The sequence below is a fragment of the Babylonia areolata genome, chromosome 33, assembly GCF_041734735.1.
Source record: "Babylonia areolata isolate BAREFJ2019XMU chromosome 33, ASM4173473v1, whole genome shotgun sequence".
In the NCBI taxonomy this organism is placed as follows: Eukaryota; Metazoa; Mollusca; class Gastropoda; order Neogastropoda; family Buccinidae; genus Babylonia; species Babylonia areolata.
Window position 1 is genome coordinate 16,697,531 of NC_134908.1, and position 15,881 is coordinate 16,713,411.

A 15,881-nucleotide genomic window follows, 5' to 3' on the forward strand; every position below is an offset into this window, starting at 1 on the left:
TTGAGACTGTGTTTTGTTTTATATTGATGATGATGAAGGAGGAGGAGGTTGACAATGACGATGTTGCTATGGAGGTCCATTCTGGTTTGGGACTGCATGACAAGATTGTACTTTACGCCGTCTGCACTAGTGGGTCACGTTTAATTGTGTAGTTAATTCTAATATTTGTAATAATAACATGAGCTTCATTATATGTACAAAACACGTGCTCCTTTTTTCTTTTCTTTTTCATATGTTACACATGTTGTACTGTATGCCCCCCAAAATTTAAATAATGAGGGGGAGGAGGAGGACCAGGGGGAGGTGGAGGAGGAGAAGGAAGAGGAGAAAGAGGAGGAAGAAGAGGAGAAGGAGTAGGAGGAGAAGGAAGAATAGGAGAACGATGGTGATGATGAGGACGACGAGGAGGAGAAGGAAGAGGAGCAAGAGGAGAAGGAGGAGGAGGAAGAGAAGGAGAATGATGGTGATGATGATGAGGAGGAGGAGGAGTCGAATGATGATAATGATGGGCGCAATAGCCGAGTGGTTAAAGCGCTGGACTGTCAATCTGAGGGTCCCGGGTTCGAATCATGGTGACGGCACCTGGTGGGTAAAGGGTGGAGATTTTTCCAATCCCCCAGGTCAACATATGTGCAGACCTGCTAGTGCCTGAACCCCCTTCGTGTGTATATGCAAGCAGAAGATCAAATATGCACGTTAAAGATCCTGTAATCCATGTCTGCGTTCGATGGGTTATGGAAACAAGAAAACAAGAACATACCCAGCATGCACACCCCCGAAAAAGGAGTATGGCTGCCTACATGGTGGGGTAAAAACGGTCATACACGTAAAAGCCCACTCGTGTGCATACAAGTGAACACAGAAGGAGAAGAAGAATGATGATAATGATGAAGAGGAGGGGGAGGAGGAGAAAAAGGAGAAACCAAAACACACAAAAAAAACCCCACCACCATGAAAGTCGCTCACCTTTCCAGCTGCGCAACCTGAACCTGAAGCCGGAGGAAGAAAACCGGTTGCTGGTGGAACGGAATCGGATGTACATGGATTTCTGGGTACTGACGTAGCGTTTCTGGTAGCTGCTCCCGCACAGAGTCACCAGCTTCAGAGAGTTCTCCGTGGGCCCTGGAACACCATCACTGCGATTAGCGTCATCATCGTCTTCATCACTGTATAGCCATCAATCATTCAGATAAGACTTCTTCTTCTTTTTTTTTTTTTTTTTTTTTTTGGCTGCCTCATCATCTGCACTGTTTCAGTGGCATTACTCCCACACCGCTCAGTTAGACTCCCCCATACACGGCCACACCCGGGTTCGTCCGTCACAGTTCCAGCGTCAGCACTCCGCAGGGAGCCATTGATGTTAGGTCGCCAGGAGGCCACACACCAGAGGAGACCCTGCACTGCTGCTGAGTCACTTCGGTGGTGTTCAGAGGTGCCTGTTCTGTTTTAACGTACATAGGACACCACCTACTAAGCCCCCTACTAACGACTTAGTCGCGGAGCCAGACTGAGTGAGCTTCTTCTTCTTCTTCTTCTGTATTCGTGGACTGCAACTCCCACGTTCACTTGTATGTACACGAGTGGGCTTTTGCGTGCATGACCCTATTTACCCCGCCATGTAGGCAGCCATACTCCGTTTTTAGGGATATTCAGATGAGACAATGATGGGCACACACCCGAGTGGCTAAAGCGTTGGATTTTCAATCTGAGGTTCCAGGGTTCGAATCTCGGTAACGGGCGCCTGGTGGGTAAAGGGTGGAGATTTTTCCCCCGATCTCCAATGTCAACACGTGTGCAGTTCCGCTAGTGCCTGAACCCCCTTTGTGTGTGTATCATACACAAGCAGAAGATTAAACACGTACGTTAAAGATCCTGAAATCCATGTCAGCGTTTGTTGGGTTATGGAAACAAGAACATATTCAGCATACACATTCCCAAAAACGGAGTGAGGCTGCCTACATGGCAGGGTAAACACACAGAACGGTCATACATGTAAAATGTTAAATGTTTGTTTGAGTATTTATTTACACAGGTGCATGACTGAAACCTGACTGAATGACACAGGAAACGAATGATGAGCACCCAGTGACAGCTGTCAGTCACCTCTACCCAGGTAGGCAGCCTGTTGTGCAAGTGACTCGGTGTTTAGAAAGCGCTAGGAGATTGGTCTCTGACAAAGGATAGGTGACAGAATTAAAGACTAGATATAAAATTGAAAAAAACATGCACACCTACTGAACATGCAAAAAAGCATGAATTTGTTATAAAATGGCTGCCATACATGAACCTGATAGAACAATGAACTTTGTCAAACTAGTTTTACAATGCATTAGTTAAAGGAAACTGACTTTCTGTTTCCCCAATGTTACTTAATTTAAAAAAAAAAAAAAAAATTAATGTTGACATTTTTATGCTAGCTCTGCCTGTAATGTCCTTTGCCTTGTGGTGATACAAATTTATATCTCGAGTGTGTTACACTGCCTATTTAGATGATGAAAAAGTGCAGTATAGACACTCATATGAAGAAGTTTCCTACCTGTGCATACCAAGAAAGTGCCCCAAGTTTTGTCTCTTTTTTCTTCTTTTTTATTTATTTGTGATCACATTTGTTTGTATTTTGGGGTTTTTTTTTGTGTGTGTGTTTTTTTTTGTGTGTGTTTTTTTGAATTTTTGTTTGTGACGAAGTGCATATTTAGAACAGTGACCAAAAAAATTATGTAAAATATGCACCATGCATGCCCTATGTCCTTCTTCTGTATTACTATACACCTTTGTCTTGCTACACTTTCTTTTCCTGCTATGCATTAAGTTAATGTAATGTATTGTATTCGTACTGTTTAGTTATATTAAGATTTGTGCAATGTGAACAAAAATTGAATGAATAAAACTATTTTGGAAAAAAAAAAAAAAAAAGGATAGCTGCTATGCGAGTAACGATATGACCATCAATAAGCTAGGGTCCCATGCACAGCACTGGGTTCTATCCAAGTATTGGTGGACTAAGAGTAGAGGAAGAGGAGGAGGAGGACAAGGAAGAGGAGGGAGGAGGAAGAAAAGAAGGAGGAGGAGGAGAAGAGAGGAAGAGGAGGGAGGAAGAGGAGGGATGAAGGAGGAGGAGGAAGAGGAGGGAGGAGGATGAGGAGAAGGGAGGAAGAGGAAGAGCAGCAGAAGGAGGAGGAGGAGGAAGGAAGAGGAGGGAGAAAGAGGAGGAGGAAGAAGGAGGAAGAGTAGGAGAAGGAAGAGTAGAATGATGATAATGATGAAGAGGAGGAAGAGGATTAGGAGGAGAAAAAGGAGGAGGAGAATGAGGATGATGATGATAATGAGGAGAAGGAGGATGATGATAAGGAAAATGACGAGGAGGAGGAAGAGGAGGAGGAAGAGGATGACACTGACCATCATACAGGATGACAGGGCTGTCGCAGGGAAGGTCCAGAACATCCACCTCCAGCATCACCACATGGGTCAACGGAGCCTCCACCGCCCAGTAACAGTCAGTGTACCTGTTCATCAGTCCATCATTCCTTCCTTCAATCATTCCTTCCATCAGTCAATCCATCATTTCTTCCTGCAGTCCATCCATCATTTCTTCCATCAGTCAATCCATCATTTCTTCAATCAGTCAATCCATCACTTCTTCCATCAGTCCATCCATCATTTCTTCCATCAGTCAATCCATCATTTCTTCAATCAGTCAATCCATCACTTCTTCCATCAGTCACTCCATCATTTCTTCAATCAGTCAATCCATCACTTCTTCCTTCAGTCAATCCATCACATTCGCAATCAATCAATCAATCCAGCATTTCTTCAATCAGTTAATCCATCACTTTCTCAATCAGTCAATCCATCATTTCTTCCATCAGTCAATCCATCATTTCTTCCATCAGTCAATCCATCATTTCTTCCTTCAGTCAATCCATCACTTCTTCCATCAGTCAATCCATCATTTCTTTCATCAGTCAATTCATCATTTCTTCCATCAGTCAATCCATCATTTCTTTCATCAGTCAATTCATCATTTCTTCCTTCAGTCAATCCATCACTTCTTCCTTCAGTCAATCCATCATTTCTTCCTTCAACCAATCCATCACTTCTTCCTTCAGTCAATCCATCACTTCTTCCATCAGTCAATCCATCATTTCTTCCTTCAACCAATCCATCACTTCTTCCTTCAGTCAATCCATCACTTCTTCCTTCAGTCAATCCATCATTTCTTTCATCAGTCAATCCGTCATTTCTTCCTTCAGTCAATCCATCATTTCTTCCTTCAACCAATCCATCACTCACATTCGCAATCAATCAATCAATCCATCATTTCTTCCATCAGTCAATCCATCATTTCTTCCTTCAGTCCATCCATCACTTCTTCCATCAGTCAATCCATCATTTCTTTCATCAGTCAATTCATCATTTCTTTCATCAGTCAATTCATCACTTCTTCCATCAGTCAATCCATCACTTCTTCTTCCATCAGTTAATCCATCATTTCTTCCTTCAGTCAATCCATCAATTCTTCCTTCAATCAATCTATCATTTTTTCCTTCAGTCAATCCATCACTTCTTCCTTCAGTCAATCCATCACTTCTTCCTTCATTCATTCCTTCCATCAGTCAATCCATCACTTCTTCTTCCATCAGTTAATCCATCATTTCTTCCTTCAGCCAATCTATCATTTTTTCCTTCAGTCAATCCATCATTCCTTCCTTCAGTCAATCCATCATTCCTTCCTTCAGTCAATCCATCATTTCTTCCTTCAATCATTCCTTCCATCAGTCAATCCATCATTTCTTCCTTCAGTCAATCCATCGTTTCTTCCTTCAGTCAATCCATCACTTCTTCCGTCAGTCAATCCATCATTTCTTCCTTCAATCATTCTTTCCATCAGTCAATCCATCACTTCTTCTTCCATCAGTCAATCCATCATTCCTTCCTTCAGTCAATCCATCATTTCTTCAATCAGTCAATCCATCACAGAAGTAATCCAGTGCAGGCTGGAAAAAAGAAAAACCCTGAACGCCTCCCAACTACAAAGCCAGTGTTCATGGGTTTGAGTCTGGCAGCGGACAGGAGTTTCTACATCCTCCCCCCCCCATACCCCCCACCCCCTTCTTCCATTAGTGGTTTGTATGCTAGTCTTTTGGATGAGATGATAAACCCAAGGCCCCTTGTGCAGCATGCAAACAGCGCATGTGAAACATCCTGCGGTAACAACAACAACAAAAAAAAGTTGTTTTTGGCAAAATTCTGTAGAGAAAGCCACTTTGACAGAAAAACATACACACTTGCAGAAGAAAAAAAAAGAAAGAAAGAAAGAAAGAAAGAAAGAAAAAGAAAAAGAAAAAAAACATCAACCAAGCACAGAATGGAGATCAGCACTGAAAACTCGTGGCAGGCAAACAGCTTCTTCTTCTGCATTCACTCGTATGCACACGAGTGGGCTTTTACGTGTATGACCGATTTTACCCCACCATGTAGGCAGCCATACTCCGTTTGTCAGTTGACACCAAATTAGGCATAAAAATAGGAAAAATTCAGTTCTTTCCAGTCATCTTGTTTAAAACAATATTGCACCTCTGGGATGGGCACAAAAAAATTTTAAAAAAGGAGCCTAATTATATGCAAACTGCAATTACTGTTATATTTATATTTTTTGTATTCTCTAAACTTGGCACTCTGACCTCTTATTCTGACACAACAACAAGAGGAGACATTATCATTTTTTGTTCAAACAGGAACTTCTTTTGCTAAGCATGGAAGTTTTATTTATTTGCAAACGTTTTGGTGCAGATAGTAAAAAAGGGAAATTACTCTGTAATTAATGCTAGGGGACTTAATTTGCCACAAGTGAGTCTTGAAGGCCTTGCCTCTCGTTTGTTGTTGTGATGACAGTGATACTGGCTGATGATGATGCCATGCAGCGTTCAACGAAAAAGAAAAAGAAAAAGACAAAAAAAAAACAAAAAAAAAACCCCCAAAAAAACCCAAAAGAGGCAAGGCCTTCAAGACTCACTTGTGATAAATTAAGTCCCCTAGCATTAATTACAGAGTAATTTCCCTTTTTTACTACCTGCACCAAAACGTTTGCAAAATAAATAAAACTTCCATGCTTAGCAAAAGAAGTTCCTGTTTGAACAAAAAATGATAATGTCTCCTCTTGTTGTTGTGTCAGAATAAGAGGTCAGAGTGCCAAGTTTAGAGAATACAAAAAATATAAATATAACAGTAATTGCAGTTTGCATATAATTAGGCTCCTTTTTTAAAATTTTTTTGTGCCCATCCCAGAGGTGCAATACTGTTTTAAACAAGATGACTGGAAAGAACTGAATTTTTCCTATTTTTACGCCAAATTTGGTGTCAACTGACAAAGTATTTGCAGAGAAAATGTCAATGTTAAAGTTTACCACGGACACACAGACACACGGACACACACACACACACAGACAACCGAACACCGGGTTAAAACATAGACTCACTTTGTTTACACAAGTGAGTCAAAAAAAAAAAGAGAAAAACCGAGAGACAGATTTGCTACCTACCCTGTGTAGGCGTTCGGGTAATACGGACTGGTGATGATTCTATCCTCCGCTTCGGTGACAAACACTGCTTTGTTACAATTGTCAAAACCTGTACAGACAAAAAAAAAATCAACAACATTAACAACAACAAACATCATTATCGCCATCACTGATGTCACACGCCATCATCATCATAATCATCAGCCAGTATCATTGTCATCACAACAACAAAAAAACAGACATATCATCATTAGTCCAATCCTCCGTGGAGTGATGGCCTAGAGGTAACACGTCCGCCTAGGAAGCGAGAGAATCTGAGCGCACTGGTTCGAATCACGGTTCAGCCGCCGATATTTTCTCCCCCTCCACAAGGCCCTGAGTGGTGGTCTGGACGCTAGTCATTCGGATGAGACGATAAACTGAGGTCCCATGTGCAGCATGCACTTAGCGCACGTAAAAGAACCCATGGCAACAAAAGGGTTGTTCCTGGAAAAATTCTGTAGAAAAATCCACTTCGATAGGAAAAACAAATAAAACTGCATGCAGAAAAAAATGCCAAAAAAAAAAGTGTGGCGCTGTAGTGTAGCGACGCACTCTCCCTAGGGAGAGCAGCCCGAATTTCACACAGAGAAATCTGTTGTGATAAAAAGAAATACAAAACACAAATAAAATTCAAATCATGGTGCTTATGTGCACCTTCAACTGTTCAAGGTTGTTGTTTCGTTTTTCAAAATATGTTTCATATGTTTTTAACATCTATTTAATTTTTTTTTTATTATTAATAATTATGGAATTATTATCTTAAGTCCCTGCCAGCCCCCCTCCATCTTTTCATTCATTTATTTATTTGTTACTGCAAAGTGCTTTGTGAGGTCTGAAAGCGCTATATAACTGTACTATCATTTTCATTATTATCATTCTTCTTCTTCTTCTTCTTATCATTATCATCCTTATCATTAGTAGTAGTTGTAGTAGTACTATTTCAATATCATTATGATGATGATGATGATGATTATGATGATATTATTACAATGAATAGCAGTAGTGGTAGTAGTATCATCATTATCATCATCATCATTGTTACAATTATTATCATCATCATTATTACTATTACTAAAATTATTATCATCATCATTATAACTATCACTGAAATTATCATCATCATGTTTATCATTATCATTATTTTTTTTAATCATTATTATTATTATTATTGCTATTACTATAATTATTATCATCATCATGATTATTATCAATATTATTATTATCATTACTTTTATCAACATCACTATTATCATCATCATCACCATCATCATCATCATTACTATCATCACTATTATCAATCATTATCATTATTATCATTATTACTGTCACCACCATCACCATCAATTCAAATTTCAATTCAGTTCAATTCAAGTCAAAATACTTTTATTGTTGTTCTCAAGGCCTGACTAAGCGCGTTGGGTTACGCTTCATGCTGGTCAGGGATCTGCTTGGCAGATGTGGCGTAGCGTATATGGATTTGTCCGAACTCAGTGACGCCTCCCTGAGCTACTGAAACTGAAAACTGAAACTTCTTCTTCTTATCATTATTATTATTATTATTATTATTATTAAATGACAAATGTTTGAGTTGCACGTTGTGTTGACCATTTTGACGACTGCTTATGACGCGGATCACAAGCGAGTGGCCATTGGCTTTGAGCAAACAGCGGATGACGAGGCAGTTTACGTCCGCAATATTCACTGAAACTGAAACTGTTGTCTGCTTCAACCAAAACAGAAAATTTTTCTTTCGGCTCACTCAACAAGCTCACCAGCAAAAATATCAAAGGGTGAAATGAGAGAGATGGGTGAGAGATGGGAGAGAGATGGGAGATGGGTGAGAGATGGGAGAGAGATGGGCGAGAGATGGGAGAGAGATGGGTGAGAGATGGGGAATTTTAAAAAAAAGAAAAAAAAGATAAAAGCACCAAAAAATAATAATGAAATAAAATAAAATAAATAGAAAATAAAAAAACCCATAAATTCCGCCCACGACTTTTGCTTTTGGTGAAATCCCACTGAAAGGCAAACAAAATGAAGTATAAAATAGGGAAAATAAAAGAAAAACAAGAGAGGCAAGGCCTTCAAGACTCACTTGTGATAAATTAAGTCCCCTAGCATTAATTACAGAGTGATTTCCCTTTTTTACTATCTGCACCAAAACGTTTGCAAAATAAATAAAACTTCCATGCTTAGCAAAGGAAGTTCCTGTTTGAACAAAAAATGATAATAATGACTGCTCTTGTTGTTGGGTCAGAATATCAGATCAAAGTGCCAAGTTTAGAGAATACAAAAAATATAAACAGTAAATGCAGTTTGCATATAATTAGGCTTCCTTTTTTTTTTCTTTTTGTTTGTGTGCCCATCCCATAGGTGCAATATTGTTTTAAACAAGACGACTGGAAAGAACTGAATTTTTCCTATTTTTATGCCTAATTTGGTGTCAATTGACAAAGTATTTGCAGAGAAAATGTCAATGTTAAAGTTTACCACGGACACACAGACACACACACACACAGACAACCGAACACCGGGTTAAAACATAGACTCACTTTGTTTACACAAGTGAGTCAAAACTGATAAAAGCAACAAAAAATAATAATAAAATAAAATAAAATAGAAAATAAAAAACCCCGTAAATTCCGCCCACAACTTTGCTTTTGGTGAAATCCCACTGAAAGGCAAATAAAATGAAGTATGAAATAGGGAAAATAAAAGAAAAAAAAAAGAAGAGTAAAATGAGTAACTGAACCACCCTTCACCAATAGACACATCAGAATCATGTAAAAAGAAAAACGTTCAGATAAGATAATAGCACATTTTTAAGACAGAGCAAAACATCTGTGTTTGTGCGTGCCTCTGTGTGTGTGGGTGGGTGCATGTGGGTGTCTGCGTGCGTGCGTGTGTGTGTATGTATGTGTGTGCGTGCGTGCATGTGTGTGCGTGTGTGCATATGTGCCTGCGAGCGTGTGCATGTGTGCGTGTATGCGCGTGCACACGCGCAACAAGCGCACATCACTGACCTTCGCTCTCCGCAGTCTGGTACTGTGTGTGTGTGTGTGTGTGTGTGCGCGTGCGTGCGTGCGTGCGCGTGTGTGCATGCTTAATGCGCGCGCGTACGCACGCGCAACAAGCACGCATCACTGACCTTCGCTCTCCGCAGTCTGGTACTGCAGACTGAACCCAGTGAAGGTGCCGTAGTCATTGGACAAGAACTGAACCAACACGTTACTGTGTGTATGTGTGTGTGTATGTATGTATGTCTGTGTGTGTGTGCGTGCGTGCGTGCGTGTGTGTGTGTTTGTGTGTGTGTGGGGGGGGGGGACCTGTGTGCGTGTGTGTGTGTGTGTGTGTGTGTGTGTGTGTGTGTGTGCGCGTGTGTGCATACGTGCGTGCGTGCGCGTGCATGCGCGCGCGTACGCACGCGCAACAAGCGCACATCACTGACCTTCGCTCTCCGCAGTCTGGTACTGCAGACTGAACCCAGTGGAGGTGCCGTGGTCATTGGACAAGAACTGAACCAACACGTACGGTCCGGAACTGGTCACCACGCCGACGCCCGTGTCGCTGCTGCATATGGTGGCCAGAGTTCGAGCCCAGCTGTCCTGACCTGTTGCATGCATTGCAAAGAATCCAGGAATCCCGCGCGCTACTAAAACCGCTGGGCCGCTCTGCAACCCCCTCTCCGTCCTCAGGATAAACTTGTTTTGTGTAGGGAGGGGGTTGTGGGGAGTGGGGGAGGGCGGGGGGTGCATGTGTAGCAGCTGTTCAACACTTTTCTTTGTGTGTTTGTAGCGACCACCACCCTCCCCCCCCCCCCACCTCTCCCTGTCCCGGACTTCCCCTCCCCCCCTCCCGCATCCTGCCCCCCTCCCCCCCACCAATACCCCCCCGCCCCCCCCCTCCTCCCCCTCCTCCCCACCCCCCCACAGAGACAAAAACAACAGGAAACTATCAAATGTCTGTACGGTGGATAAAACACACACACACACATGCTCACACACACACACACACATGCTCACACACAAAAAAAAACCCACACACATACAAACACACACATAAAGAGAAACACACACACACACTCACACACACACACACACACACACACACACACAGGAGAGAGAGAGAGAAAGAGAAACAGAGAGAGAGAGATTTACATACACACGCACACGCACACACACAAACACACACACACCACAGAGAGAGACACACACACACACACACTGCTCAGCAGACAACACCCACCCACCCACGCACACACCCACCTACACACACACACACACACACACACACTGACCATCATAGATGATGAGGCGGTCGTTCAGTGAACAAACAGAAGAATCGTGGAACAGAGACAGGTACAGCACAGTGAGCCTGATGACGCCTCTCTCCGCTCGGATGCGCCACTTGCAGTTCACCCCGCTGGGGGACAAGATGCATTGTGTTGTGTTACGCTGTGTTACGCTGTGTTGTGTCGTAGTGTTGTGTTGAGGTGCAGTGTTGCAGTGTTGGTGTGTGTTGTGTTGTGGTGTTGTGTTGTGGTGTTGTGTTGTGTTGTGTTGTGTTGTGTTGTAGTGTTGTGGTGTTGTGGTGTGTTGTAGTGTTGTAGTGTTGTGTTGTGGTGTTGTGTTGTGTTGTAGTGTTGTGGTGTTGTGGTGTTGTGTTGTGTTGTAGTGTTGTGGTTTTGTGGTGTTGTGTTGTGTTGTAGTGTTGTGGTGTTGTGTTGTGTTGTAGTGTTGTGGTGTTGTGTTGTGTTGTAGTGTTGTGTTGTGGTGTTGTGTTGTGTTGTGGTGTGTTGTAGTGTTGTGTTGTAGTGTTGTGGTGTTGTGTTGTAGTGTTGTGTTGTAGTGTTGTGTTGTGGTGTTGTGTTGAGGTGCAGTGTTGTAGTGTTGTGGTGTTGTGTTGTGGTGTTGTGTTGTAGCGTTGTGTTGTGTTGTAGTGTTGTGTCGTAGTGTTGTGTTGTAGTGTTGTGTTGTGTTGCTGTGTTGTGTAGTGTTGCTGTGTTGTGTAGTGTTGTGTTGTAGTGTAGTGGTGTTGTGCTGTGGTGTTGTGTTATAGTGTTGTGTTGTGTTGCTGTGTTGTGTTGTGGTGTTGTGTTGTAGTGTTGTGTTGTGTTGTGTTGTGTTGTAGTGTAGTGTTGTGTTGTAGTGTTGTGGTGTTGTGTTGTAGTGTTGTGTTGTGTTGTAGTGTAGTGTAGTGTTGTAGTGTTGTGTTGTAGTGTTGTGGTGTTGTGTTGTGTTGTGTTGTGTTGTGGTGTTGTGTTGTGTTGTGGTGTTGCGTTGTGGTGTTGTGTCGTAGTGTTGCATCGTAGTGTTGTGTCATGGTGTTGTGTTGTGTTGTGTTGCTGTGTTGTGTTGTGTTGTGGTGTAGTGTTGTGGTGTAGTGTAGTGTTGTGTTGTGTTGTGTTGTGGTGTTGTGTTGTAGTGTTCTGGTGTTGTGTCATAGTGTTGTATTATAGTGTTGTGTCATAGTGTTGTGTTGCTGTGTTGTGTTGGAGTGTTGTGTTGTGTTGTAGTGTTGTGGTGTTGTAGCGTTGTGGTGTTGTGTTGCAGTGTTGTGTTGTGTTGTAGTGTTGTGGTGTTGTGTTGTGGTGTCGTGTTGTAGTGTTGTGTTGTTGTGTCGTGTTGTAGTGTTGTGTTGTGGTTTAGTGTTGTGGTGTTGTGGTGTAGCATTGTGTTGTGTTGTGGTGTGGTGTGTTGTAGTGTTGCGCTGTAGTGTTGCGTTGTAGATTGCATTGTAGTATTGTGTTGTGTTGTAGTGTTGTGTTGTGGTGTTGTGTTGTATTGTGTTGTGGTGTTGTGTTGTATTGTTGTGTTGTGTTGTAGTGTAGTGTTGAGTTGAGTTGTATTGTTGTGTTGAAGTGTTGTGTTGTAGTGTTGTGTTGTGTTGTTGTGTTTGAGTGTTGTGTGTCTGTAGTGTAGTGTAGTGTAGTGTAGTGTAGTGTAGTGTAGTGTTGTGTTGTGTTGTCCTGTGGTGTGGTTTGGTTTGGTGTGGTGTTGTATTGTTGTGTGGTAGTGATGTGTTGTAGTGTTGTGTTGTAGTGCAGTGTTGTGCTGTGTTGTGTTGTAGTGTTGTGTTGTGTTGTATTATTGTGTTGTATTGTATTGTGGTGTGGTGTTGTGGTGTTGTGTTGTTGAGGTGTTGTGGCGTTTTGTGTTTGAGTGTTGTGTATTGCTGTGTTGTAGTGTTGTGTTGTGTTGTAGTGTAGTGTTATTTTGTGGTGTGGTGTAGTGTGGTGTTGTACTGTTGTCTTGTAGTGGTGTATTGTGTTGTAGTGTTGTATTGTTATGGTGTTTTGTTGTTTTGTGTTGTGTTTGAGTGTTGTGTATTGTTGTGTTGGGGTGTTGTGTTGTAGTGTTGTGTTGTAATATTGTGTTATAGTGTAGTGTTGTAGTGTAGTGTAGTGTAGTGTTGTAATGTTGTGTTGTGTTGTGTTGTTGTGTTGTGCTGTAGTGTTGTGTTGTACTGATACTGGTACTGTAGTGTTGTTGTTGTAGTGTTGTGTTGTGTTGGTTGTAGTGTTGTGTTGAGCTGGATTTTTATGGATACTTATATAGCACCTATCCTCGGTCGGAGACCAAGCTCTAAGCGCTTTACATACACGGGGACATTTGCACCACAGGCTGCCTACCTGGGCAGAGCCGACTGACGGCTGCCATTGGGCGCTCATCATTCGTTTCCTGTGTCATTCAATCAGATTTCAGGCGCACACACACACACACACACACACACACACACACACACACACACCTACCCACACCCACACACACACACACTGGCACACACACACTCACACTCACTCACACCCACACACACTCACACTCACTCACACCCACTCACACACACACACACTCACACTCACTCACACCCACTCACACACACACACACTCACACACACACGCTCACACACACCTACCCACACCCACACACACTCACACACACCCACCTACCCACACCCACACACACACTCACTCACACACACTCACACACACACGCTCACACACACCTACCCACACCCACACACACACTCACTCACACACACTCACACACACACGCTCACACACACCTACCCACACTCACACTCACACACACACACTCACACCCCCACCCCCCTACCCACACCCACACACACTCACACCCCCACACCCACACACCTACCCACACCCACACACACACACTCACACCCCCACCCCCACATCCACACACCTACCCACACCCACACACACACACTCACACCCCCACACCCACACACCTACCCACACCCACACCCACACTCACACCCCCACACCCACACCCACACACCTACCCACACCCACACACTCACACCCCCACCCCCACATCCACACACCTACCCACACCCACACACACTCACATCCCCACACCCACACACCTACCCACACCCACACACACACTCACACCCCCACCCACACACCTACCCACACCCACACACACACACGCACATCCCCACACCCACACACCTACCCACACCCACACACACACACCTACCCACACCCACACCCACACACTCACCCCCCCACCCCCACACCCACACACCTACCCACACCCACACACTCACACCCCCACACCCACACACCTACCCACACCCACACACACACATACACACACACACACACACACACTCACACCCCCACACCCACACACCTACCCACACCCACACACACACACTCACACCCCCACATCCACACACCTACCCACACCCACACACACACACTCACACCCCCACACACACACCCACACCCACACACCTACCCACACCCACACACACACACTCACTCACACACTCACACTCACACACACACGCTCACACACACCTACCCACACCCACACACACTCACACACACACACACGCACACACACACACACACCTACCCACACCCACACACACTCACACACACACACACGCACACACACACACACACCCACACCCACACACCTACCCACACCCACACACACACACACACACAGACTGACTTGGGGTAGGTGCTTGGATAATTGGGTGAAGTCAGATTCCTCCCAGCCTTCACTGCCATCAGCGCAGCCATGGACGGACACTCATCTGAGCAGACAGACAGACACACCAGAACACACACACTTACACACAAATGCATGGACACAATCACTACTCCACAAAGAGCAAACTTTAACACTCTCCATACGAACGGCGAAAGAGACGACATTAACAGCGTTTCACCCCAATTACCATCATCAAAATATTGGAAGAGGAAGGGTCTTATACTGAAGAGGTGAATGTTGACAAAGAATACCACAATTCTTATGACGGAAGCTAAAGGTTGGGTCATTCAGACACCCACTGGACATCCGAGGGGTCTGTGTAGAGGAGAAGAGAGGACTGGCCGTACTGAGTGAGTTAAGTCATTTCACTTGCAGCAGATGGTAACGTGAACGCGGCAAACTCATGCTTGTGTGTGAGTATTTTTTTCTTTCTATTTTTTTTTTCTTTTTTTTTTATACACTCTGATGTCTCTCCCTCTCTCTCTCTGTCCTGTCTACCTCGTTCTCTATGAAAATGGAACACTTGGCCGTGAAATGCACTACTAGTACCATGAAATGTACTATTAGTACCAGCCGTCGTGGCGAAGTGGTTAGCGTCGCGGACTGACGGCTGGGAGGACGCGGGTTCGAATCCCAGCGGAGGTGGATTTTTCGGCCTGTGGCCGGCTCCTACCCAGAGTTGTGTGTGCTGTGGGCTTAAATGGGGAGACTGGGACCACACAGTCGAGTATCATCCACTTCAAGGATGCGCCTTTGGGTGTGTCGCTCTAATTACCTGACCAACACTGCAAGTGTCTGTATCTCTCGGCCCTGGTTAATGCCAGGATATCATTATGACAGGAAGCGTAGTGTACAGCCTTGTCACGCAGTCCCAAACCATAATGGACCTCCACAGCAACAACGTCATCATCATCGTCATCCTCCTCCTCCTTCATCGTCATCAATATAAACAAAATAGTCTCAGTCTGTGGCCTTTCATGCCCTACTCTCATGGTGACCTCAGTTTCGATACCCCTCCACTTCTGTGCTTGGGGTGAGTCCTGTCAATGTCGGAAGATTCATGGGGGGCTGTTGTTTGAGGGGCGTGGTGGCGGTCTCCACTCTGAGAGGGACGCTCACTCAGTCTGGCTCCGCGACTAAGCCATTATTGTCGTTATTAGGGGGCTTAGTAGGTGGTGTCCTAAGTACGTTAAAACAGAACAGGCACCACTGAACACCACCAAAGTGACTCAGCAGCCATGCAGGGTCTCCTCTGGTGTGTGGCCTCCTGGCGACCTAACATCGATG

The 15,881-nt window shown here is 43.9% G+C and overlaps 1 protein-coding gene across 1 annotated transcript in view; it reads right to left on the minus strand.

Moving 5' to 3' along the window:
* LOC143277006 (cubilin-like) overlaps positions 1-15,881 on the minus strand; it is a 68,450-nt gene that overhangs the window by 10,303 nt on the left and 42,266 nt on the right. Inside the window, exons 17-22 of the mRNA XM_076581716.1 lie at positions 14,553-14,637; positions 10,858-10,982; positions 10,009-10,170; positions 6,540-6,627; positions 3,397-3,503; positions 967-1,122 (exon numbers count right to left, since the gene is read on the minus strand). Coding sequence (XP_076437831.1) covers positions 967-1,122; positions 3,397-3,503; positions 6,540-6,627; positions 10,009-10,170; positions 10,858-10,982; positions 14,553-14,637 — 723 coding nt within the window. The remainder of the gene's footprint in view (positions 1-966; positions 1,123-3,396; positions 3,504-6,539; positions 6,628-10,008; positions 10,171-10,857; positions 10,983-14,552; positions 14,638-15,881) is intronic.